At 34.3% G+C, this 25,345-nt stretch overlaps 2 protein-coding genes across 3 annotated transcripts; one reads left to right on the forward strand and one right to left on the reverse strand.

Annotated features, from left to right (window-relative positions):
* The first annotated feature begins 24 nt into the window (after nt 1–24).
* Nucleotides 25–10,108, forward strand: LOC147071329 (uncharacterized). 2 transcript variants are annotated; one of them, XM_085948058.1, is made up of 5 exons: nt 25–153; nt 229–1,911; nt 3,987–4,121; nt 4,513–4,746; nt 9,774–10,108. In XM_085948058.1, exons 1-5 carry the CDS (start codon nt 132–134, stop codon nt 10,106–10,108), a joined length of 2,409 nt encoding a protein of 802 aa, XP_085804184.1. In that variant the 5' UTR covers nt 25–131. The 2 variants fall into 2 exon arrangements, 1 of the variants encoding a protein (XP_085804184.1); XR_015070765.1 differs by lacking the exons at nt 25–153; nt 229–1,911; nt 3,987–4,121; nt 4,513–4,746 and adding an exon at nt 5,394–9,513 and having other exon boundaries at nt 9,774–9,885.
* A 13,057-nt stretch (nt 10,109–23,165) lies between these two features.
* LOC147071330 (solute carrier family 71 member 1) lies at nt 23,166–24,728 on the reverse strand. Its single transcript, XM_085948059.1, has one exon. It carries the CDS (start codon nt 24,612–24,614, stop codon nt 23,166–23,168), a length of 1,449 nt encoding a protein of 482 aa, XP_085804185.1. The 5' UTR covers nt 24,615–24,728.
* Between the last annotated feature and the right edge of the window lie 617 nt (nt 24,729–25,345).

Genomic DNA, 25,345 nt, shown 5'->3' on the forward strand with positions numbered 1-25,345 from the left:
AACTGTTTAAATTTTGAACGTTTTATTACTAACGTTTGATTTCGATTGTTTGTGTTGCCTTGCTGTTTAATGTTTTGGCACATTTCATAAATTGGTGGCTATTGAAATACAACTTAATTGATTGATAAACAATGTCTACGAGAGCCAGTAAAAGTATGTATTTATTTACACAACATTATCTTGTTATATTCGTTTAATCCTTGTATCTAATTCATATCATTATTTTAGGGGGTAAAGTGACACCGTTGAATAGTGCAGTTTTAGATGTTTTGGTGTCACAGAAACCATCTCCAACGATGACAATAATCGAGAAAAAAAGAAACCGGAGAACTCGCAAGTGCGATTCGATTGTAGATTCTTTCAATAAAGAGAACGAATTCGTGGAACCGACAATTCTTGTGCAACAAAAGGTACTTGATAATAAACATCAAAAACAGGCAGATTCTGATAAAAACTCAGAAGGTCCTCGGAGGTTTACTCGTTCATTGAAGGTTCTTCCTGAAAATAATGACATCAGCGACTCGATTATACCAAAAGTCAGCGGAAAGCGTACGAAAAAAGTAAAAGTTGATGAAAATTTGAGCGATGCCCCTTCCGTTACATTGCCTGTTCAAAGGGGTACCAGAAGAAACAAACCGGACACTGTTCATGTTAGTCTTATATTAGATTCTGATTCCAGTAATATTTCGGCAGCATCTGAAGTACCAGTCGTGAATCTGGAACCGACGAAAAAGAAAAATGCAAGAAAACAAGTCCAGAAAAAAGTGTCAGAAAATGAGCCGACGGTTAATTTAAATATGCCATCTAAACGAGGATCCACGGGAAGCTCAAACGTTGTCAACAATACACGCACACGAAGTAAAATAATAAATGTTGCTAACCCTGATGTTGTGGATAATGATTATGTCAAACCAACGAAAAAGTCAAAGAAAACATCCTCAAAACAAAAAAATGACAACAGCAAAGCTATCTCTGAACATGACAGCGTCTCTAATGTGGCGTCGGATAAAAACTTATCGGCTGCTTCTGATGAGACTTCATACCACAGCGTTAACGGCAGTCTTTGTAATATCGACAAGGATGACACCAGCTTTAGCTCAGCGATAGAATCTCTCAATGATGTTAATAAAAAGACATCTCTGCTTACAAAAAGTAACAAAGATGACACATTTACAAAGATGGAGATTCAAAATATATCGAGCCAAAACAGATCAGATCACCTAAATGAGACTTATCCCATCCTACCATTAGATTCTTCACAACCTGATAGCGAACTCCTGATCAAACCGGCTGTTTTAAAGTCTTTACAGTCAAAGAAGTCTTTGAGAATATCGGGTATCGAAGAATTCGAGCAGCCGATCGTTCCAGTCCCTGTAATGCAGAGACAAGGCACTTATATAAAAGAAAATAGCTTTGATATTTCAAACACGGGGATTATAAACATCTCAGACAGTTCCCGGAACTGCAGCATGGATCGTAGCTCGAGGAGAAAGGCGTTATCGGCGTCTAGTCCTTGTAGAATATTCGGCGATAGGAGTACGATAAATTTGGACAGCTTCGCGACAATTAAAACACCACTGAAACCGATCTGCCTAGCTGTATCGGTCGGGTCGGCCGGACAGACTCCAATGCCACCGAGAAAATCGTCAAACGCTTCGAGAGACCCTGTTAGTTCTACACCGTCGAAAGGTCCAAAAGTATTAAATAGAACTCATTCATTGGAGAAACCGTCAAAACAGAATTCTGTGTTGCTGAACGATAAGCTGGTTAATTTATCTGCCGCAAAGAGCGGGGGACGTGTGGCCTTTCGAAGTCCTAATCGGCGGCAGGTGTCGTTTGCAGCACAATCCGGTAAAATCATCAAGTCCAGTATGAAGGGATCCACCAAAAGCTTCCTTCTAACAGACTCTTGTAAGTGTTTTTCACTTTCTAGTAAGTAAAATATGATAAAGTAATATTCATTTTTTATTTATTCAATGAACAATTTACAAGATTCAAGAATGTAGCATTCTTTATTGAAAATATATAATTTGGAAATACTCCAGAAACATGTATATTTAAAAAAAAAAATGTCACCAATATTAACACCTCAGATGTATAATTGTTGATTGATTTCATTGTGCTTTATGGTGAAATCGGTAAAGCACATTGGCCAGAATCCAATGGAAGCAGGTTCGAGTCCTACCCGGTACCAATATTTTTGCTAACAGGTATGTTTGAACCTTAATTACCCAGATTTATCTCAATTTGCTAAATTTTTGTTCAGAAAATTTACACAGAACTGATAATCATTATTATAGAAATCCAGTTAATTGAGGTGCTACTGTATCTGTATTCAATAAAGAATACTATATTCTGGAATCATATGAATCAGTCATTGAATAAAAATATTGTTTTTTTTTTTTTTTTATATTTGGCAACTCAATATTGAGCCATAACCCATAGATAAGGAATCCTTGCTCAAAAGTTATTAGACAAAAAGCCCACTAGATAAACTCTAGTCAGTTTTAGGTGTTGACAAATTAATTAGTCACATATTAAAGTTTATCATGTGCCATGTGCCCATATACCTACATAGTCAATTTTGGAAACAAGCTTCATTTGTGTGGGAAGCAATTCACTTGTATGGCACCCGTCTAAAAACAATAGCACTATTTATCTAGAGCAGGGGTTCCTAACCTTATTTTCTATTTCTTAAATGATCCTTAATGATCTTAAATTTCTTAAATCCCATGATTGCCGCGCGGCTTAAGCGTCAGTCTATCGCGTCGTGGGTCGCAGGTTCGAATCCTGGGTATGGTAAGTACACATATTGTTTTTCATTTTGTGTATGAGCCAGAGTATGGACCTAACAGGTTGAGCAAGTGGCTGACATCCATTTCTCGTAAAAACAAAATCTATTAAAACAAACATCCACTCTGTGGAGGACCATAATGGTCTTATTAGGATCGGACATGGTCGGGGGGAAATATTTATAGGCAAAGATGGAATGGCTGGCATCATATTTTCCGGTGAAACTTACACAAGAATAACGTAATTTTGAAAAACCTCCATACATATTAGAAAAAATTCTAGAAAATAGTTAAAAACGTCTTTCACTTTCTAGGTGAGTACTTTCGCCTCTGATGATTTATGTGAATTATTTCTTATAACTAGACTCCGATTTCTATTAGCTGGCTTATATGTCATTGCGTCACATTGACGATGGAGTTGGCGGGTGGCGGACGTAATGCAGCGTTAAGATACTGAAGCAGGGGGAATTTAGGAATTTAGTTCCACTGGTTCATAAAAGAACCGTGATGACGTGTACGCCAGCTTATAGAAATCGGACTACATTTTAACTGGGGTTTATCAAATTACAATAGCTTTTACTAGTTTTTAACAATTCCTAGTCAAATATCAAATCAAATCAAATAACCTTGTATTAATGAAGATGAAATATTATTTAAAAACATTAAATATAATGAAACCGATACTTAATTATAAATATGTAATTATGTTTTTTAATTGAAAAAAATAATAATTTAATTAATGAGATCTTCGACATTAGATTTCTTCAATCAATTTTTCATAGTTAGAAATGTATGTGCATATTCCTATTACGCTCAGCTATATATATATTCTAATGCTGCATTGTTATCCCTCTTCGACACAACTTCTGATCGCGCTTCAACTAAGCGCCAAATGTATGCAGTTTTGTTTGTTCAACCATACATCGACGATAAATTTAATAAATCCAATCAACCAATACAATAATAATCGATTTAAAATAGTATAACAATTATATTTTTGTTTATTAATATATCAAATGCACCTATGTGTCCATGAGCGCTCACAAAAGTGCTTGCAGATGCTCTAGCGGGCACAGGGTTGGGAATCCCTGATCTACAGTCCAGTTGATTAATAACACAGCTTTATTGATTCAATGTATCTGCGTAATACCAGAGATAACATTAAGTAGTTTTCATGTCTTTTGTGCTTTTCAGTGAGGCCAGGATCAAGAAAACGCACCATAACCCAAGAGGCCGACAGCCGAGAGGGGAAAATCAGAAAGATGACTGCCAAGGATCTAAATGTCAGCGCAAGTCGGCTATCCAAACCAAAAACACCCATCAGTGAAGGTTCATTTCAAGTTCCACTGTTTTGTTTGTCCTTCTACCAACATCTATCATACTAACTACTATTTGTGACCATGTTCTAATCGTCATATTGTTTGGTTTATTGAGTTGCAAACTCCGCTTCACTATAAGAGGGGATATGTAATATAAATATTTAAGTGAAATCCAATCCCACCTTATTAGTTATATATGTTCACAGATCCCTGTGATAATAGTAAAAATTGAATGATTGAAAAGAAGTGGTGGGCATTATTAAAATATTTTATTTCCGGTACAGAACGGTTATCGCTATTGACTCCCCTTCATTAATGATAACCTCATCGTTTTGGACACTTCAATACATCTTAACGTGTCTAAGATTTAAATTCATATTATTATTTAATCTTCCCTACAGCACAATCTCGATTCAACGGCAGAGCTAATATTGCAACACGCGTTTCAACACCTGCCAAACTTCAACTAATTAAGCTGGCCGCTCCGCTTTCGCGAAGCAAAATGCCCGACTTCGCATCCCTCCACAAAAAACAGTTTGAACAGATGGAGTCACTCATTCAAAACAAATCCAGGAAAGAAGAGAGGGCGAAACAGCTTCTCTTTCCTGCTCAGCCGCCGGTCAATTCTCCAAAAGGTTTGTAGCTTTTGTTTTTTTTTCACAGTAAATTAAGTTTTTTCACTGCATGGAATGACAGGATGATAAGGACCGGATTGATATTAAATACATGCGTCATGATATTCAAATTGAGCCGTGAGGATCTATCTCCCAGGGTCACCACGATCTTGTGTTTTTCGAAAGCTAAAAAAGTAATTAAATAATTTGCCACTGGGTTGTGGATGAGTTTGTATAATCTTACGAGTAATTACCGCAGGTAAAGGTAAATTATTCCATAGTGGCACCATGGGGGTATGACTAAAGCTATTCGCAGTTGTTTCGATAATGATTACTAACATTGAAACAGGCATTGTAATACGTATGTAGTACTAATTAATACACATGAGAATTCCCACTGTAGAATGATTTTCTTATATGCCCATGTAAGTACCTGTCGTCCAAATGTTTGAATCATTTTTCATTACCTCACTTGCACTGATGTCGGAGATGGATAAAAAAGGTTAATATAATATGTTATTAAAAAAGTAACTAAATAAAGTCAGTACTTACATTTTAATAAAACTGTTTTTGAAGGCCCCAAAATACATTAACCCAAGGCCCCTTGAAGTTTTAGGACTAGGAGGGTATAATTTTGTATAAAATGAACAATGTATCTTATTTTTTGAAATATATTTATTTTACAAATAAAAATATGGATGCAGCTAATAGGCTCGATGTCCCTACATTACAATTATATTTATGTTTGTTAGTGTGAGACTAGTCATTCTTACATCGATTGCGATTTACCCTTTGAAAAATACTTTCAAAATAACCTTTCCCACTCAAACACACAATGGAAAATTGCCCTAGCAATACCATAGAGCTCTCACAATTTCAGCAAACTCTATGGTGATTGTTAAATTCACACTTGTCTATACATAATATATTATCCATTATTAAAAATATATAGATATTAATTTTGATAGAACCAGCATTGCATTTGCCAACAAAAATATGTTACTACTTACAATAATCTGTGTGATCAGATTACAATTAATACTCTCATCGTATTTTACTTGATGTTACTATTTACTGTACAATCTTTTTATGAATTATCCACTCATTATATTAAAAGTTTTGCCATATGGCAACATTCTCTTTTCAGTTCTTATAACACAGCAAGTATGCAAATCTCTCGCCAAATCAAAATATGACACCTCCCCATATATTATATAGCTTTCTCTTTGTAATATGATATTTACAAAATCATAATTCCCAAACCGCAAATTTGATGAAAAACATTTAATTACCAAATAAATTTACCCAAAATTCTCTGAAGCACTTTCATCTTTTGGTATAAAGTTAAATTACCATTTTTTTCATATATTATATGCCTCCACGGCGTGGAGGTTACCTCAATACATTTTTTTTATGAGGAATGGAATAATTAACCGTATTCCCAACCCATGTTTTCTCTAGATCTCAACATATTAAATAACACAACATGCTATGAATTTGATCCAGCCATGGAATTCAACCCCGCATGACCCACAGACAATGATATGGGCGTTTTGTCCACTATTCGAGTGCAGGCTCTTTATTTTGACAATGTCATAATTACTCATCAGATTACAATACTTTTGCATCCGCAACGTTCAATATACAAATAATATGAAAAACCTCCAAGTGTTCACACTAACATTTATAAAAAAATGAGATAATATAATAATCAATTACATTTATTACATAATTAGTAAAATGAATTATCTAAAAATATAATCCGAACGAAATGTAAAATATAATACATTGTTATGACTCGAGTGCTTTCCCAAAGTGCTAAACGTCAAATCACAACTTGCAACATTCCTAAAAATAATTATAAAAAAAAACTAAAAACACATTTTATATCATCGAGATGTATTTATTTACATTTCAGGCAATGAGTTAATTTAAAAAAAAATATATATATATTATCTTTCATCATCAAATTAGCCTTTTCTACCATTTTTTTATACATTCGATAAATAATCCGAAACCCCTCTTGTCAAATTTAATTCACTCGAAACCATTTTTTTTTATTATTATTTTATCAATCGAAAGCAATGGATAATATTGTTAGCAAACATTTTTAGCTTATCCTTTTATTATTAATATATAATATATATTCTAGAATAATTTAATTAATAAACTTTGGTACATTTCAACAAATCATTGCAGCATGTCACACTATTATTTTTCAACAACACTCTAAAAAGCTTATTATACTACAAGTACAAGGTTTATTACCATAAAATCATGGAAATGGTGGGAGGGTTTTTTTTTCCATCATCAAATGATGAGTTTATGTGAGTATTAACCGGTTAAGTGCCCAGAGCGTCTTTGCACGCCTTAATTACACCGATTCTTACGTTAATTACTATCAATTAACTAATTGCGGCATAGAAAGGATTAAGCATAAAATTTAATGTGACATGGCTGAATTTATTTACATACAAAAATACATAATATTATCAGTTAATTATTCAATAAAATGTAGTTGCAATATTATCATTTAATTTAACTTCGGGGGGTACAGCGATTATTTAAGACGTACATATTATATATAATAATATATAAGTAGTTAATTAAAGATTCCTTTTTGCAAAAATTATACTAGAATCTTAAGATATACGTGTATAATATAAAATAAATAGTTAAGTAAGCATAACATACATTTACGATTATGCAATGATGTCTGATAAAAATAATTACTCAGCAAATGCAAATGTTCATGTTAAACTTACTCATTCAATATTTCATATGGCATATGCGGTGGTCTCCGATTGTTGAGAACACAGCGACGCACGCATACACAAAGGAGGACTGTGTACAAAAATATCATTTAAAATCACAATATGACTCGGTCGTGTTATAAACTATCCGCGCGCGTTCAATTCGTCTCCACCGTAGCGACCCGTCTACGCTGGACCGTTGTCTTTCTATGATTCAAAGATCGTAATATTCAGTTATTCACTAGTACTTACGATGGTTAAAAATGTGTTTGTTTTATATTATATAAAAATAAATTAATCGGTTCAAAAAAAATATTTTACGCCTTACAAGCGAGCGAATTGACTTACCCCGATATAATCACTCAGGTATTACTCTAGTTCAGTTTTCAAATTTAAAAAAAAAAAAACTACTCAATCGATGCGTGTCAATAATTACATATCTAATTCAGAAGAATTAATTAATTTATTATTATTACATTACATAATATGAGAGGATAGCATTGTTGATATTTTAAATGCAAAATTTATGTACATGTATTCTTTCGCATCATAAAGAAATCTTCAAAGTTTGAAATCTTCACAGCATTCATTATATTTTTAGCATACAAATACTCTCTGTTTGCATATTGATCTGAACATAAAGGAAGATCTTTTCTTTAAAAGTATTATATCATAAAATCAAGCCGTCAATTCACACAAGCGTGCCGTGCCGGAGAGGGTGTAACAAAAAGACTAATTTCGTGCACTTCTAAAAAAGTGTTCGTATTTACCAGATATTCAATTTATCATGATATTAATGCATACGGAAGATTTTAATCTGATGCATTACACCACTGATTTTAAATATCATTCTAAATGGTGCCACAATATTTAATTAGGTTATCATTATATTGTAAATGGCAATGTTTCGGTGTGTCTGGCTGAAAATGCAATCTATAAATATAAATTTTCTTATCAAATATTACATTATTTCGGTGCTCAGACCTCCTCATTGAAAAACGTGTGATCGCCGTCTTATATTCAGACCAATACGGCAGTGTTAACTTGCAAATTTTCTACACTGTGTACACGGGAACAGTGGAAGAGAGTTTGGTGAAATTGCAATATAACACTCATTTTTAAAAAGTTTCATTAAATTCCTTCAAATAAATTAATATAAGTAGTCCCAGTGTAATTTATCAAGGAAAATAATATACTATAAACCTATATTATAAATTACAATTATTGATATAGAATATAGTATTATTACGCCAATCTTAAAATTAATTTAATTTTTAAAGGTTTTAATTAGCAATTATGTTTACACAAAGGATATTAATTAATATACAGTGAAATTACTTGACTTATTGTTTATAAAACAAATTAAACCACCAAAATACTGTTTGATTTATCCTGGAAAGACATAACATAACCGTCACAATTAATAGTTATCAACCTTAACAGAAGGACGTAAATAAATAAATCAAAATATTTTTATGTTATAATAAATGTAAATTGTATGCTAGAAAATTAATACGTTTTTGATAAGTTTCTTTTACATAATTATTATTAAATGATGCTATTGAATTTTTAATAATACCTTACATGATTCTTAAATTTTTAAAATACAAAAAAGCCAATATAAATAAGAACACAATATTGACTAAATTTCTAGGATTATCATATTGTCATCAATTAATGAATACTTAGTGTTGCACATGTCGTAATAAATATTATGTGAACATTTTATTAGTCTCATAAATGAAAACAAAATGTGTTTTTCAAATATTTCGAAACTTAAGTTAATATTAAAGCTGACTAAAAAAACGTTCGGTGCGCTTATATACTACGCATCTTTGAAAGATTATTTTTTAAACTCTTGCAGAATTGTTTGTAACATTCCGATAATTGGGTATCAAATAAAATGTAACCGAATTCATTACCTCGCGGTCTTATTAACATAAAAGTAACGTGAAGTTTTAGTGATCCAGACACCATAACAGAACATTTTTTTGTTTTGTTTTAATCAAGCTTAAGAATTTTAAATCAATCTAAGGTAATCACGGTGTAATAAATGATTGCATTAACAGTTTAATTTTTATTGGTAAGCACGCACGCCACCTGGATTACGATGGTCACACGAGTTGCATTCAGTAAAAATATTTTTCTAATAAAGATGTTCCAAAAGATGTAAGAATAGAAAAGAAGACCTATGTCGTAAGATTTGATTGAAAAAATCTATAAACGATAATAAAATGATTGTAGATTTTGCATTGCTAATAATGACACATAATGGATTGCGTATTTTTTTTACAGTTGGCAAACAAGAGGTGAAGTCGCTCTTCAAAGATTTGCCCGTGATACGGAATCAGGTGTACACGAGGTTCGGATACAAGTTCCCGGTCCCACAGGGCGATGAGAATTCGGCGAAAAACGTTTCCGTCGTTGACAACGAAAACAAAAATATCGCTGTGCCACCGAGTTCTACCAAAACCAAAATGACAAAGTCGCAAGTGCGGAACGTCGTGATGAGGGAAGAATCCGTCTCATTGGTGGAGAAGAAGAGGATTGAGAACAGAGCGTACGTCAAGGGGATAAGGACCAACCGACGATTCGAGCTGCAGATGAAGTCCAGGAATCTAGCTGTTTAGTTTTGATGAGTTAGGGCTGACATACAACACTGCCGTTTGCTTTTATCATCGCACGTCTTACTAGATTCCAAATGCAATGCAATTAGAATCTCCAATTGGATTTTTTTAAATCTAATTGGAGATTCTAATCAGATGCATTTGGAATCAAATGAGACCTGCGTCAACGCACGCAAACTGCAGTGTCGTGTCTGAGCCCTTAATATGTTTTGGAATTGACATTTTATAATTTGATTATGAATAATTTTATTTTAGTTATAAATCTAGAAACATACTTAATTTGCATTTAATTTACTGACACTAATAATAATTAAAGAAATACATACATGTATATTGATGATTTTTTTTGATGAAGTGTGAAATTGATTTTTTTTAAATCATTAATATCCATTGTTGTATTTAGTGATTAATATTAACTATTTTTAATATAAAGTTATAAGTTGGTATCAAATATAAAATTTCAAAGTCATCAGATAATTTGAATTTATTTTAATTGATGTTGCCAACATTTAAAAAATTAATAATATATTATATATGAGTAGAGCATCATTGATCAAAAGCTGGGGTAAATTATAGTTTAGTATTATGTAATTATAAAGTGATATTAAAATCATTATTACAATATAGGTCCATAATTTTATTGATGTCATTTTTTAGTTGCCTTGGAGGTTATGATTGTCCGCATTTTACTTTATTTATAACAAAATAAATAATGCTTTAATTGTGAAAGTATTTTTAGATTTACTTGTTTCGTTAGTTAAGTTTTTTCCAGTTTTAAATAATTTGGTGTCCGAATGAAGACATTTTATCATGATAAATTTTCACAATAAATGACTAAATAATCGAAATGAAAACTTTTCATTTCTGCCTACTGCCCCTTTTCACAAATTAACAAATACAATTACTATCTCAACAACGAATAGACATGAATCTACATTATTAGGTATATAGAAGTACTAAAAGCTTTCAAAAGTTTTCATTGTATAGTAACATAATATATTATTACAATCAATATGCATGTTATATTACTCCATTCTTAGGTTTCTTACCATAATACAATTTCAGATTCATTAGTAGTTTTGTAATTGGTGTAAATTTGGTGTATGTAATACAAATTAAAAAAAAACCTCAAAGTACCCTTGAAATTAGTACCTAATACGTAAATGTAAACCACAAGGTGCCAAAATATTTACGAAAATAATGTTCAAAAACGAAATGAATAAGAAAAATATGTTTGTCTCGATAACTTTGAAATAAAATCGATTTGACAGATAGATAGAAACATATCTCCATTAGAAGAACACACCATGAAACCCCACGGTTACTTTTAATATCTGGCTAGCGTGCAAGGCTTTAGTTCGTTTGTCGGCAACACCAAAGATTCCATTTAATGAGACTACTTTGCGGTAGTCAGTTAGAGTGTTACATTACACTTGTACTTATCTGAATCAACGAATTAGTTAAGAATATGATAAATGTTGTCTTGTTGGTCATTTCCTCATGACTGAGGATCGTGACCACCTTGAAATTGAATCTTCTAAGCGAACAAGACTTTCCACCCCTCTCCATCCTCTGCTATAGTAAATACATGGCAGCAAATATCTATTCAATCACTCGTATGACGTGTAAAGCGCCGGTTAAGACGCACATGCTTTACGACAAGCTTACCTGCGCAAACCAATTTGTATCGGGAAGCCCGTGCGTATGGACGGGAAAACTGTACGTGCAAGCCTGCACTGTAAAAGTGTTCCATATTTTTATACCGCGCAGGCAAATCGCTGCCGTCTAGCTGATGCATAAGAGGCAATGTAGAAATACTCATACAAACAAAACCATATACGAACATAAAATGATATTGTCAGAACCAGTTCAAGAACCTGTACATCGTCAACTTATGCCACCGAATTTTTAAAAACTTTGCAGATGGTATATACGGCACAGGTCTCAACGACGTGTTCAGTGGTCTGGATGTCTTCGCACTCCCACAACATGGGTTTAATACTCGCTTATCCATGCTATACGCACGTTGGCTATGAACTCAGTATATGCAAACGAGGCCCATGGATGTAAGTAAAAGTATTCGATACAACTGAATGAAACATGACCTGTTTAATATGACAAATCTGTCAGTTGAGTGGTGGACGGAATTTTGGGGAGGACTTTATAAAGCAGTGGATTGACCCTCTGATAATGACAATAGATATAATTTAATTTATCTGGATATGTCATTATAATTCACACTTGATGAATGAATAACAAGTTATAAATTAGTGAGTATGAATATTTGCTTTTGCTTATGTATGACATTGCCAATGATGGAACTAATAATAATTGATAATTTGTTTATGTTTGAACTAGGCAAATCAAAAATGAGGGGGGCAATTAATTGTATCACGTTTTAAATCACTCTTATGCAATGAAACCACAACCTATCCTAAAGATAAAGCGCAAACGATGCATGGCATAACATGTTATCTTGAAAAGTATATCGTTCAGTGTGACAAGCAAATTTATCATAGCAGGTTGGTAGATAGTGAACATGTTTTTTTTTCAATTTGTCACACTTTTTTTATTGTACAATCTGAAATGTAAAATATTTACCAACATTCAACACATATATTAAATTGAAAATCAAACAAATGAAATGATACTACTGTAAACTGATTTATTTAGCAAGAATATCATTATTATAACATTTCCCAAATGGGTTCCACGAGGGTTTTTGTAAGATATGATTTTAACAAGGCGATTGAAGAAGACTAGCTAAAAACACAAAACTGCTATACGGAGCAGTTCAAATTAATTTTTCAAAAAACTTAAGAAGCTTCTGAATTTTCACGCAATAATTGGTACTATATGGCGGTCCACATGGGCAGTAGAACGATAGTGGCGAACCTGCCGGAAGAAATACAAACTACACTGCACAGAATATTTTGATGTTTATCGATTATCTACGAACTTGTCTGAATCTGTCAAATAGCATCATACGATGACAGCATCGTGTCTCGCTTATACTTGAAGAATGAGATTGGCGAGACAGTCAGCACTTTTATATGTAAACAGTTATTATCGTGATAGTTTAAAATTATGTAAAGATATGGGTAACTACCACTCAGTACAACTTTTGCATTTAGATGACTGGGGGCTATCATGCCGGCAAGGATTTTTTGCATATTTTCTGAATCACACATTCTGATCATTTCGTTGTCGTCCAAAATTGCATATAAAGTATGTTTTATCATTTTAAGGAACATTTTTATCATGAGAGATAAAATACGGAAAGGAATAATTACGCTACATTATGCTGTATAAAACAGAAAAGCGTTCTGCGACATTTTTTAGGTTTGGAAATACGTCATGATAACTGACAATGATGGTAATTTTAGCAGCTGCAACAAACGTGATAAACCACAGACAATTTGATTGAAACACTAAACAATTCTATAATAAGACATACATTAAGTAATGTGTATTTGGTAGATTCAACTAAATTACATGGATAAAATTGACAAGTCGCGTTGAGTTTGTAATCTTGTTTGTACTTGGCAACACTCAATTTTACTGTAAGAATAACACCCTCAGAGATGTAAAAGCAATTCTGTCATCGGTGTTGATCTTTTAGACATGACAATAATGAATATTTTTTTTGAATATTGATAATGCAAATTATTTCTATTGATCTTGTGTGTGCTATTATGATATGACATACTAAAACCTGTATCGATAAATAAAATATGCAGAGTAACTCGAGGACTGCTACGTCTGAGGTAGATGAACAAACATATGGTAAGACAAAAACATTAGGTAAAAAATATTATCATAGAAGTAAACAATTCTGTATAAATTAAATTTTATTATGTAGTAAGAGTTGTATATTTATTTAATTAAAGTATTTAACAAAAAAAAGTCTCACTGCATTCATTTTTTTTTAAAGAAAATATTCATATCACATCTGGCAAAATAATGAACAGTAAAAACGAATTAATAATATTATGTAATAATAAAACTAAAGATAGGTATCCGATACGGTCCAAAACTAAGGGGCATTCCCAAATTTTAATTTAGATATGAAGCCAAATGAATTACTGAATAATAACAAATGACTTAATTGGGGAGCCTCATAGTTGCGGGCGCATATCGGACTAGTAGATCACATCAAAAAATAATAATAAAAAGTAAACGATTGAAACATTACTGCGCAAGGGTACTAATAATTATTAATCAAAATTAGTCAACGTAGTTTAATTTTCATCAGTTAAGGACTGCATATTGGGTGATTTTCATTTCCACAACACGATCAGCCGTCATGGTAACTGCGCTGATAAAGGAAGATACCAATGACAATGATGGGACTTTGAGAGATCATAGCGTGGCACTGGGCTTAATGATTAATGTTTTTTCTAAATTAAAAATTGATTTGAGATTCAAACACCCATAACTCAACGATTTAAAACTTTGCTAGGTACAAAGAATGATTTGATTGTCAGAAGAATACAGAATACATCTAATATTTTTCGTCAATAAATATTCGGGTTTAATTGAATTTAATACTTGTTCTGCAATTTTAGAAAAATGATTCTGTTCTTGGTTAAAATTTGTTTTCATACATTATACCCTTGTTGTAAAGAAATGCTTCAATTTTTATAAGTAGGTCAGTCAGCTAGAACCATGATTGTTGTTACTACCATTGTAGTTTCATACATAAGCAGTGACATTATAATATTATGTGTATTGGTAAGTGATTGAAAATGTTTACATCATTTTAAAAAGTCACAATATACCTAAAATAATTATTAATAGTGCATACTTGAACATAGGCAATGGAACTGTCATGCTTAAAACAGAGTTATCACTAAACATAAGCTAAGAGCAGTTAGGCCATCCTCCCACGGCGCAACTTATGTTCGTCGAAACTGAAACTAAAATTCCAGCCAGTATCTAGCTAATGTATTTCAATGGCGGCTCGCTGACGGCGAGACTGGAATCTCTCAACTTCAAAACGGTCGCGAAGAGATGCGACATGCTAGTCGCGCGGTCTCTGAAGTTTCCAAAACAGTAGTACCAACATCATTAGATTTCGGTGAAAAATCATATTTTCTTACCAAAATTGGTAGCACTTCGTAAAGCCGCTAGCGTCATATCGTAAAAACCAAAACAACCAGAGACGTCAAAAGTAAATATTAATCGGAAAATTAAAATAACATAATTGTAAACGCTGCAGCGCGCGTATTGTCAGTTTTTGTACAACACAGCTGACAGTCCAGTTTGATAGTTTGAGGTTATGTGATTATTATTTCAACTGGGTTTCAGTAGCGCCGTGTGCGAAGCATCACATTGGTCAGTTTATGAGTTCCTTCACAAACCAGTTCCATCAGATTTCAGTTGCGCCGTGGGAGGATGGCCTTAAACTTGATCTGATTCAACCACATGCCATTCGAGGAAGACAACATTGCTTTTTTAAACCTTGATTATTCAGATGAATTAGGGTTGAATGTAGTCCGGATGAATTTAATTTCTTTTATACTTTTAAGAGCTTTCCATAACTGTCATCTTGTAAAAAAATAAAAAAAAAAGGAAAAATAGGACAAACTCTGCAAAATGACAATTCCAGATTCCAGAGATTTTAAAAATCAGAATACCAGCATTTTCAATGAAAGTCTCATTTTACAAGATATATAGAGACCGACAACTAAAACTTGAGGTGCAGTAGTTTGGTGATACTAATAGCTCACAATACCCACATCACTTCACTAATGCCAAGTTATAGTTGCCAGTTTCTAGGTGCATTCATAGCAATCGTTGAAAAATTCACCACTAATTGACTGTTTTTATGAGTCTCAATCGAAAATGATGTTCATAATGAAATCTAAATAATTGAGATTCTAGTGTATTTATGCCATTTTTTTAAATTACACTATCAATTATTATCAAAATTCAATATTTTAAGACCCCATACGCTATTGCGTTAAATCGTAGATGTATTTTGTAAAACATGTGGGCAGTCCGTTGTCAATAAGTGAAAACTATCACATGCTTGTACACATTGAATACGGCTACGTTTTACACATTAGCAATATTTGAAATTGTATCATTCATATGAAAATTCATTCAAATGTACAAAAAACCTGCAGGTGTTATTTCTCGAGATCCTATCGTAGGCACGGGGTTAATCAGTATGATTTCTCCATTTTAACACCGAGAGCAAAGAAACATTGTTCATATTAAATTAAATAATGAACCCAGGGGGTTCCCTGACCCACAGTCGAGAAGTGATAAAATACTGAATTAAATAATGGGATAAACAAATATATAGACATTTTATAGATACATTCACCGTTAAATCCTGACAACGTCTTGGCAATGTGTAGTCGTCATATTAAGTCAATAGGCGGCTTCACAAATTCCCAGTGATTAAAATAATAGAGATTTTTAGAAAAGTCTCTTTAAATAAATAAATAATTGATAAATAACTAAGATACTAAGTAATTTGACTTAATTATAGTTTATTGATTTTGATATTGCACATAGACTTACAGAAGTAATTATACTTCCTGAAAGCCAGCAAAACAAATGGTAAAGAACCAATCCTGGCAAAGATACCAACACAAAACATTCTAATCATACAAAATATGCTAGATCCAAATGTGGATTTGTAAATAAAAATATCAACTCGAATTCCATATTAACCGTGTTATTGATAATATTATTTAGTATGATAATACAGTTGTTTTTAATATCAGTTTTTGAGTAAGTGCCCTCATGAGTCACTTGTAACTACATTCTGCTATGATTGTTCAATGTTGGAGTGCCTAACCACACATATCCGTTACACACCTGGAACTCAGATAAAGAAACAACAACATGTTAAGTAAATATAATAATCTGTTTACCCTGGATAATTATTATAAATTTGACATGTCTTGCAATATCTTCACAAAGCCACTATCAGTTGCAACATGTAAGTAATCTCACATTAAATCTACCTCTCTTCGACTCAATGAATCAGAATGGGATTACAGACCACATGATAGCTATTATTATTTTTAAAGAAATTATCATGGTCATCATAGCAACGAATTGCTTGATATTTTACATAGAAAGGATTTGTGGATTAACAACAAAAATATCACCAAACTATAATGAATGATTGAATTAAAGCGCAGACTGTTATCAGTGTCATTAAGGAAAGAATACTGCAGTCATTGTCCCCATAAATATTCATTCATATTATGAATATCATTGTGTGAAAACAGTGACGTCCCGTGGGGGTAGGCAGATTGAGCATCGCTTAGGGGTGGCAAATTGAGGAGAATCGTTAGGGGGACAATATAGAAATAGGTATCTAAACTTAGTTAAAACGGAAATATCTTTCCATTAAAAGGTTGATCTCACTGGTTGGAAACAAAATATATTAATTAACATAATGGGTTTAACAGGCCTAAATTTGGGTTCGCGATGTCTAGTTTACTTCAGTTGGCCTTGGACATAACATCCTTGATGACTAGCAATGACACGTGCATATTTGTAAATTATATGTAGGTAAATACTGACCTAATTAATTTATCTAAATATTTTTGCCAGTCATTCGTGAGTTTTGAAAGTTATCAACTGTATAAATTTAAATGTATCTGAATCCGAAACCACACAATATTGTCTGTTGAAGTATGTCGTTTAAATTAGATTTAGTGGTATATATTTTGTGAGTAATGTATCCATACAACACATTTCTTAGATATTGGAGTCATGAAAGGATGATAAAAAATGGAGCGGCATTTTGGCACTGCTGAGGGCCGGCATTTTGTCTAGGGACGTCACTGTGTGAAAATCTCTTTGTTGTCCTGCGATAAACAAAGAAAGGGAAGAATTACCCAAGCGATTCAACAGTAAATCTCCCCGAAGTTAAATGAGCTATTTAATTATTTACGGAAAGCAAATAAGTCTTCATTAATTGCTTCTGGAATATATCCAGAAATCAACATCAGATTGTTATTGTGGTGCAGAAAAAGTGAGTGAAATCATCAAATGAATCAATCAAATAAAGACCAGCCCATCACTGCTACGTATACAAACAGTGTTCGCCTAACGAGATAGCATTTCAGGCACCCTTTTTATTTTGTAAACCTATTAAGTAGCTATGTCAAATATGTGGATATGTAGAGGTACTTTAAAAATGACGACAGCCATGTATAGATAGTAATAAGTACAGCAATTACTCTGCCATTTTTCTGGCTACCCATTACCAGATGGGGAGATTATCCAATGTATCTATTAGTGACATCGGATATGCACGGTTAGACACTCAATGTAAAAATAATTAACCAAAATCACCGGTAAGAATGACGACACACTAATGACCCATTATTTATTTACAAATAAATATATAATACTGTTTATCGTGTACGCAGATATAAAATTTTATTTGCTCAATCCACCATTAAACGTTTACTCAAATAAGACATTTCTGTAATGGCCACAGATGCAAATAAAAAAGCCTTAATTACTCTGACGTAATTAAGTCAACAAGATGGCATATGTTTTCAGTAAAGATAACATATATATTCCTGCCACCTGCGTATACGTTTAAATTCTACTGAATAGATAATATTTTCTCACTAGACTTCGAACTCACTAAAATACAAGTGTCAACTACCTAACACATTGAAGGATTTCGACACTTCTAAATTCATTAAGTGAACATTTTTTTCGTACTGATTGGACAATGCACACCTAATTGGCTATTATTGGTCATGATTCTAATTTGGGAAATAATTACTTTGTCAGACAGAGACAATACAATGTTATTTCATACTTTGATAAAAACTAAAATATACCAATATTTTAGGTGTTCATAATGGTTTCACATAATTTCAGATATTATTAAAGATTGGATATTGTGCATTATTTAAAGTTCAAAATCTAAGATGACTTAGAATAAATTAATATTCAAGGATATCAACAACACGAGAAACTACGCGGAAAATCAAGGAATTTGAATTAAAATTCAATGATTATTATACAAATATTTTTTAATCTGCTTATGGGCTTACCCACTTGATCTTCGGGACATCAATAAATTTTGATATTCATTTTTGGAACCTCATCGGTAAATTAATTGCATAACATCCCTATAACGTGGCAAATGGTGGAGGCAGGCTATGGAGAATAATACACACCTTTTCAGTCATACTTATTTGTCTTCATAGAACTAAAAATACAAATTACAGATGGTTTCTAAAATTTAATTAAACCAACCGTACCTAAAGTAAACTATAATAGATAATATTGTATAAAAAATATTCTTCTATCTATAAAATATCTAAAGTTATGTACAATATAAGGCATAATTTAAAAAAAATATAACTATAACATAACTAAAATTATGCCTTATATCATACATAACTTTAGATATTTTATAGATATAAGAATATTTTTGATCTATTATGGTTTGGTTTAGGCAGGGTTTAATCGAATTTAAAAAACCATCTGCAATTTGTATTCTTAGTTCAACGAAAACAAATAAGTATGACTGACAAAGTGTAGTGTGCTCTAATTATGTTGAATCTCCACAACCTACCTCCGCCCTTCGCCTCGGTCCTATAGTTGTAGTAAATAACCATAGTGTGTTTCTATACAGAAATACTTTACCAGGGAATTTAAGCCAATTTCAATAATCGACAATGCTAAACCCACACTGCCACCTACTAAAACATGTCACCGCCACAAGCCGTCCTATGACCTTGCCAATGGTATACTAAAAGTTGCATTTTTGATCGATCTATGCTCCTGACGCGCGGGGTATTTATTGTCAGCCCGACTTGTACTGACTTCTGCTAATTTTCAACAGTATTTTCAACAGCGAAGGATATTGAATTAAGTCAAAACAATCTTGAAACAGTCAAACTCGGTTATTACGATCACGGACATAGCGAGATCTCGGATGTAATGAGGAAACATTCGTTGACATTTTAGTTTATGATTTTCTCCATACATTTATTCACTTTTATATCGAGCTACTTATCGGATATACCGAACAAAAATATTGTCAAAAATTTTCTTAGTTAATGTGTCAATCGTTTCAAAAGATTTTCGACCCTAAGCAATAAAATCTGACCGTAGACCGATACCGCCGAGACCGGATTATGTTTATGACACTGGTTAAGTGTCTAAGTACCCAATTGGTGTTTTCGCCGATAACATTCAAAAAGTATCCACGCATATGGTTAAAATTTCATGTAAAAAAATCCAAGCTGAAGTCAGTAGCTACCAGCGTTCATTCAATAAACAACTTCTTTTGTAGTTTATGAATGCCATGCTTGTTGGATGGTTTTCATATTTTTTTATGTTCTACATATTATGCTTACTCTGGACAATGCATAATAAACATTACGAGGTTCTAATTGTGTATTTTTGTTTGAATTGCGACTTTTTGTGTTATGTGACCGCTCATTTAAAAATACCTATTCTCTGATATAAGGAGTAATGCTTATAACGAGCGAATTCAGTTGGTCCCGTCTTCCTCATAATAACCAAGTTCGACTGTATTTATTATTCACCGTTGATATAAGAAGAATTGAAATATATTCCATACTTACTGCATGTAAAGAATATGAATCATCTACTCCTAATTACCAATCAATATAGAATTTTTCTTAAAACCAGTTTATCGAATCAATTTACCACAATTAATATCAATAAATTATTGCAACTCAAAGAAATCTATTAATTAAAGAAACTATTTTTCTTTTGCCCTTGATATAATATATATATATTATAGCCTATTTGACATGCATCATCTTGATATTTTCCATAAATTTTGAAAAAATTCAATGTTTTTAGAAAAATTTTGATATTTATGACGTTTCAGTATTATTTATGCATTAATCAACTGTGGGTCGCCCCGATTGATTTACGTAATTAAATTAGCACTTATAAGTATTGTTAAATTAGCATTTTATCAGACGACGTTTCAAATATATCTTTTGTACTTTACTTTACTTTAGTAAGAAGTCTTTACATATTCAGAATGCCCGTAAACAAATTAAATATTGAAATGCAAGAATGACTCGATAAAAAAATATTAATGAAAAAGTTATAAGTAAGTATAGTATACTCTTTTTATAAATTAAATCGCTTACAGCAAAAATCCAACACACCCCCAAAAATCACAAAAAAAAAAAAAAATCACTCGCTTAAAACATGTAAAAATTCATCTTTTACGACCCGGTGAATATTTTCAGGGTTTTGTCAAAAATAATAGTTAAATACTATCACTAAAAGGAGCGCTTATCAGGTATTATACTGAAAGAATATTCAATAATAATACAATTATTTACATAGAATAAATTAAACTCCAAATTTAAACAGAATAAAGTTCTTTGTGCAATATTTATATCTTGCATTCTAGTTATCATTTTTTTTTATAATATATAGTATATATTATATAAAATAAATGGTGGTGCCTTTGAAACAGAAAACACAATAATTATTATCAATACAATTTTATTTACACATACCGACCGCCGCTTATCTGCGCATATCTTATATTAAATTCATATAAAAACTGTGAATATCTGTCAAATTTTGAGCACATGCCATACTGAATTATAAAACATGTAATAGGTACATCTTGGGTATTACCTAAAAGGGCTTGAACAGACAGAAAGCGGTCAGGCGTTCTGCGTTCAGCGTTCTTTGCAGTGTCTGGATCGGCACGGTCGAACTGCCTGCTGTGTGTACAGTTTTGATGAAGTCCATACACTACAAAGAACACTGAATTCTGAACGCGTAACGCAGAACGCCTGACCGCTATCTGTCTGTTCAAGCCCTTAATTAAACCGTCCATTGAATATTTACAGTGAACTATTGTTTTATTTTATGAGAAAAAGTATATTATTATATAAGTGTAGGTAGGTCAGATCAGAATGATTCTGTTCATTATCTTTATGAAATATTCTTTGGGTTTTACCGTAATGTGGAACTTGCGATTGCTATGACCATCGAACCACATTATGAAAACCCAAAGAAAACTACATACTTAATGGATAGATGAATAAGTACATTTAATCAAGGGGCCTGAGGCTTATATTTTTGATAATGACCAATTAAGTAATTAATAACTCACAAAAATATAAGTCATTACACAAAATCAAAACAACAAAAATGTTGTTTGCACAGTATGTATGTGTACATTTTGTTATGCAGATTTATTGTGTGGTCAAAAATAGATTAAGTGCGGCAGATAAACGGTTTAGTGGGTAAAAATGGACGCTAATGGGAAATTTTAAATTTATTCCTAAAAATACTATGGAATGATTGCAATGCACACTGGCCACTAGAAGAAGGGTTTTGATTGGGGAAAAAACTACACAAGACAATAAACATATGAAAGTCAATAGGCGGCACTGTCCAAAAAAAAAAAGCGTATAATAAAAGATTAAAATTACACAATTGATTATTTCCTATATTCACAGCTCACACTCACGTATGTATTAAACACTAGGAGAATATATTTCTCGAAACACCATTAGGATTTGTCCGTTACCAATAGACCACAGGGACGTCGAGAGACGGCAAGAGGGAAGCGAAAAATAAATTTCATCTACTTAATGCAAAATTCGGCAACATTTACCCGCAGCACAGAGAAGCGCTTGCGGTTATCTCGGTAAAACTATGATATCTTTACGTCTACGGGAAGGGAAATAAATGCAAAACACAGAGGTCAACGAATAGACTGAGGACTGTTGACAGCGAATGATTGTCACTGAACACCCCGATGGCCGACACCGCCCGATCGGATCGGGACTCCGCACTTCGACAGACTACCGTCGCGTCAATAATTCGATAGAAATAAAGCAATCGAATCCGGAGACATCCCGCCTCTCGCTCAACAGTTTCTGTTTCTTATAAATTCCAGGATGTCGCTGCGTAGATGAGTGAGGACGCTGGTAAGTATCTGAGACCGCCCACTTCACACGTCGAAAGCTTCGATGGACGCAGAGTCAGCATCGGAAGCGGCGCGCGGAGGCGATCGAGAGGGTGAGGGGGAGGGGGAAAGCGAGCACTAGAGGGCGGCGGAGTCGGCGGCCATGAGCGGCGACAGGGGACCCGCCACCCGCCTCCCTCTCTCGACTTCGTAGTGCAGCTCCGTGCTCTGGCGTCGCGGCAGCTCTTCGGGAATGAAGGCGGCGACGAGCAGGGCGCAGATGACCAGGAGGGCTCCGAACACGAACGGAGGGCCGGGCACCAGCCTGATGTACTGCGCCTCCGCTTCCGTGTAATTGCGGTGAATCTTGTTCCCCAAGTGGTCTTCGTTCAGATCGACATGGAAGAAGTAGAAGATCACCCCAAACATGGCCGGGCCCAGCCCGTTGCAGAGACCTCGCATTCCTGTCACCATCCCCTGGACCACGCCCTGCTGGTCCACAGTGCTGTTCATGGAGACAAAGGCGCTGATGGCGGGATATGTGATGGATGAGATGGAGGCGAGGACCCCCGCCGCCCACATCATCCAGGTCTGGCTTCCGAATCCGTACCACATCAGCTGCAAGGTCTCGAACAGCAGCCCTATCATAATGGTGTGCTTGGCACCCAGGGTTCTCATGAGGAAGCCGAGGATTATCTGCGCGGCGATGCTCAGGATGCCGACCGTGGCGATGAACACCGCCACCTGCACCACTCCGAAGCCCATCACCAGTTTAAGGTATACGAATATGCATGAGTACTGGCCGGCCTCTGGCAGGTACGACAGAAACACGGTGACGCACAGCATCAGGACAGTCTGGTCCTTGCCGACCTTACGCAGCGCCGCAAACGGGTCCGCCTGCTCCCAGCTGATTGGGGCACCCCACGAGCTCGGCCTCACTTTCTCGGGCAGACTCTCAGGCACGGCCACGAGGATAAAGAAAACGTCCAGGATCGCGATAGCCGTCGCCAAAGCCACCACTAGCGTCTCGTTGTACGCGTCCATCAGGTAAGCCCCCAGCGCGGGAGAGATGACCATGCTCGCGGCGAAGGTCGCAGAGACCAGCCCGTACGCCCGAGAGCGGTCGGCCTCAGAAGTCACGTCCGCCACGTACGCGAACACGATCGAAAACGTCACGGCGAACACCCCACTGATGCTGATCATGGCGAAAAACCACCACGTATTGACGGTCATCAGAGGTATGGGGAAGCAGGTGAAGAACACCGTTATCAGCAAAAAGAACTTGCGGCCCCACACGTCTGACAGGGCTCCGATCAACGGCGCGCTGAGAAACGACAGGATGCCCTTGATGCCCATTATTAGACCGTTCATCAGGAAAGTGTGTTCCGGGAAGGTCGAGTTCAGCACCGATATTATGGGCATCGTGAGCAAGCCCCACGCGAAAAACTCCAGAAAAATGACCACAAGGGCATGAAAAACGCTAGGATCACCCACTCCAGACATTGTCATAACTCCGTCTTTGATGACGGTTTTGCGATTTCGAATGACCATTTCGACTTCGTGTTTTGATGACTTTGTAGGCGTCATTTAAATGTCGCAATATGCTTTTTTCTAAAAACTATTCACTCACTCGACATTTTCGGTTTGACAACAAATTTACTCATGAAAGAAACCAATACGCCACCTAACGATCAAATCAACTCCATTATCTGAGTTTATAGTCTATGAACAATTGGACAATTTGTAATTTGGTGACCATAAACAATAGAAATTACAAAATGTATGTATTCTACAATTAAATTACCTACGTACCTACTGAAGTGATAGGTAGTTACCAAATAATTTAGCTGACAAAGACTAGGTACCTAGTATTTTCGAAAAAATAAGAATATTTATTTTGATCTAGGTAATTTCATCATTACTTTTCAGCCAATAATAAACAATTTTATAAAAAGCAAATACCATTCCTACCTAGGTACCTACATTACGTTTATATTTTCACACCTAGTAGGATTAATTTTCACTGAATGTAGACACTGCACACACACAATCTTGTCTGCGTGAAAGCCTCGTGTGCGCGATATCACACGGGAATGGTCGTGTGTCTAAAGTCGCGTTGGTCGCGCCCAATCTTTCACGCGTGCCGTACCTCAAATCGTTTTACTACGTTCGTCACAAATGGACGTTCGCAATTTCTCTCGCCAATTTATTACAGACCTTATGGACATGTATAAAATACTCCCATGTTTGTGGAGAATCAAATCGGCGGCATATAAAAATAAAAATTTACGCGATGTGGCGTATGCAAAAATAATAAA

This window comes from Rhyacophila brunnea, unplaced genomic scaffold (genome assembly GCF_057557595.1).
Source record: "Rhyacophila brunnea isolate RB1 unplaced genomic scaffold, BYU_Rbru_1.0 scaffold_20, whole genome shotgun sequence".
Taxonomy (NCBI): domain Eukaryota; kingdom Metazoa; phylum Arthropoda; class Insecta; order Trichoptera; family Rhyacophilidae; genus Rhyacophila; species Rhyacophila brunnea.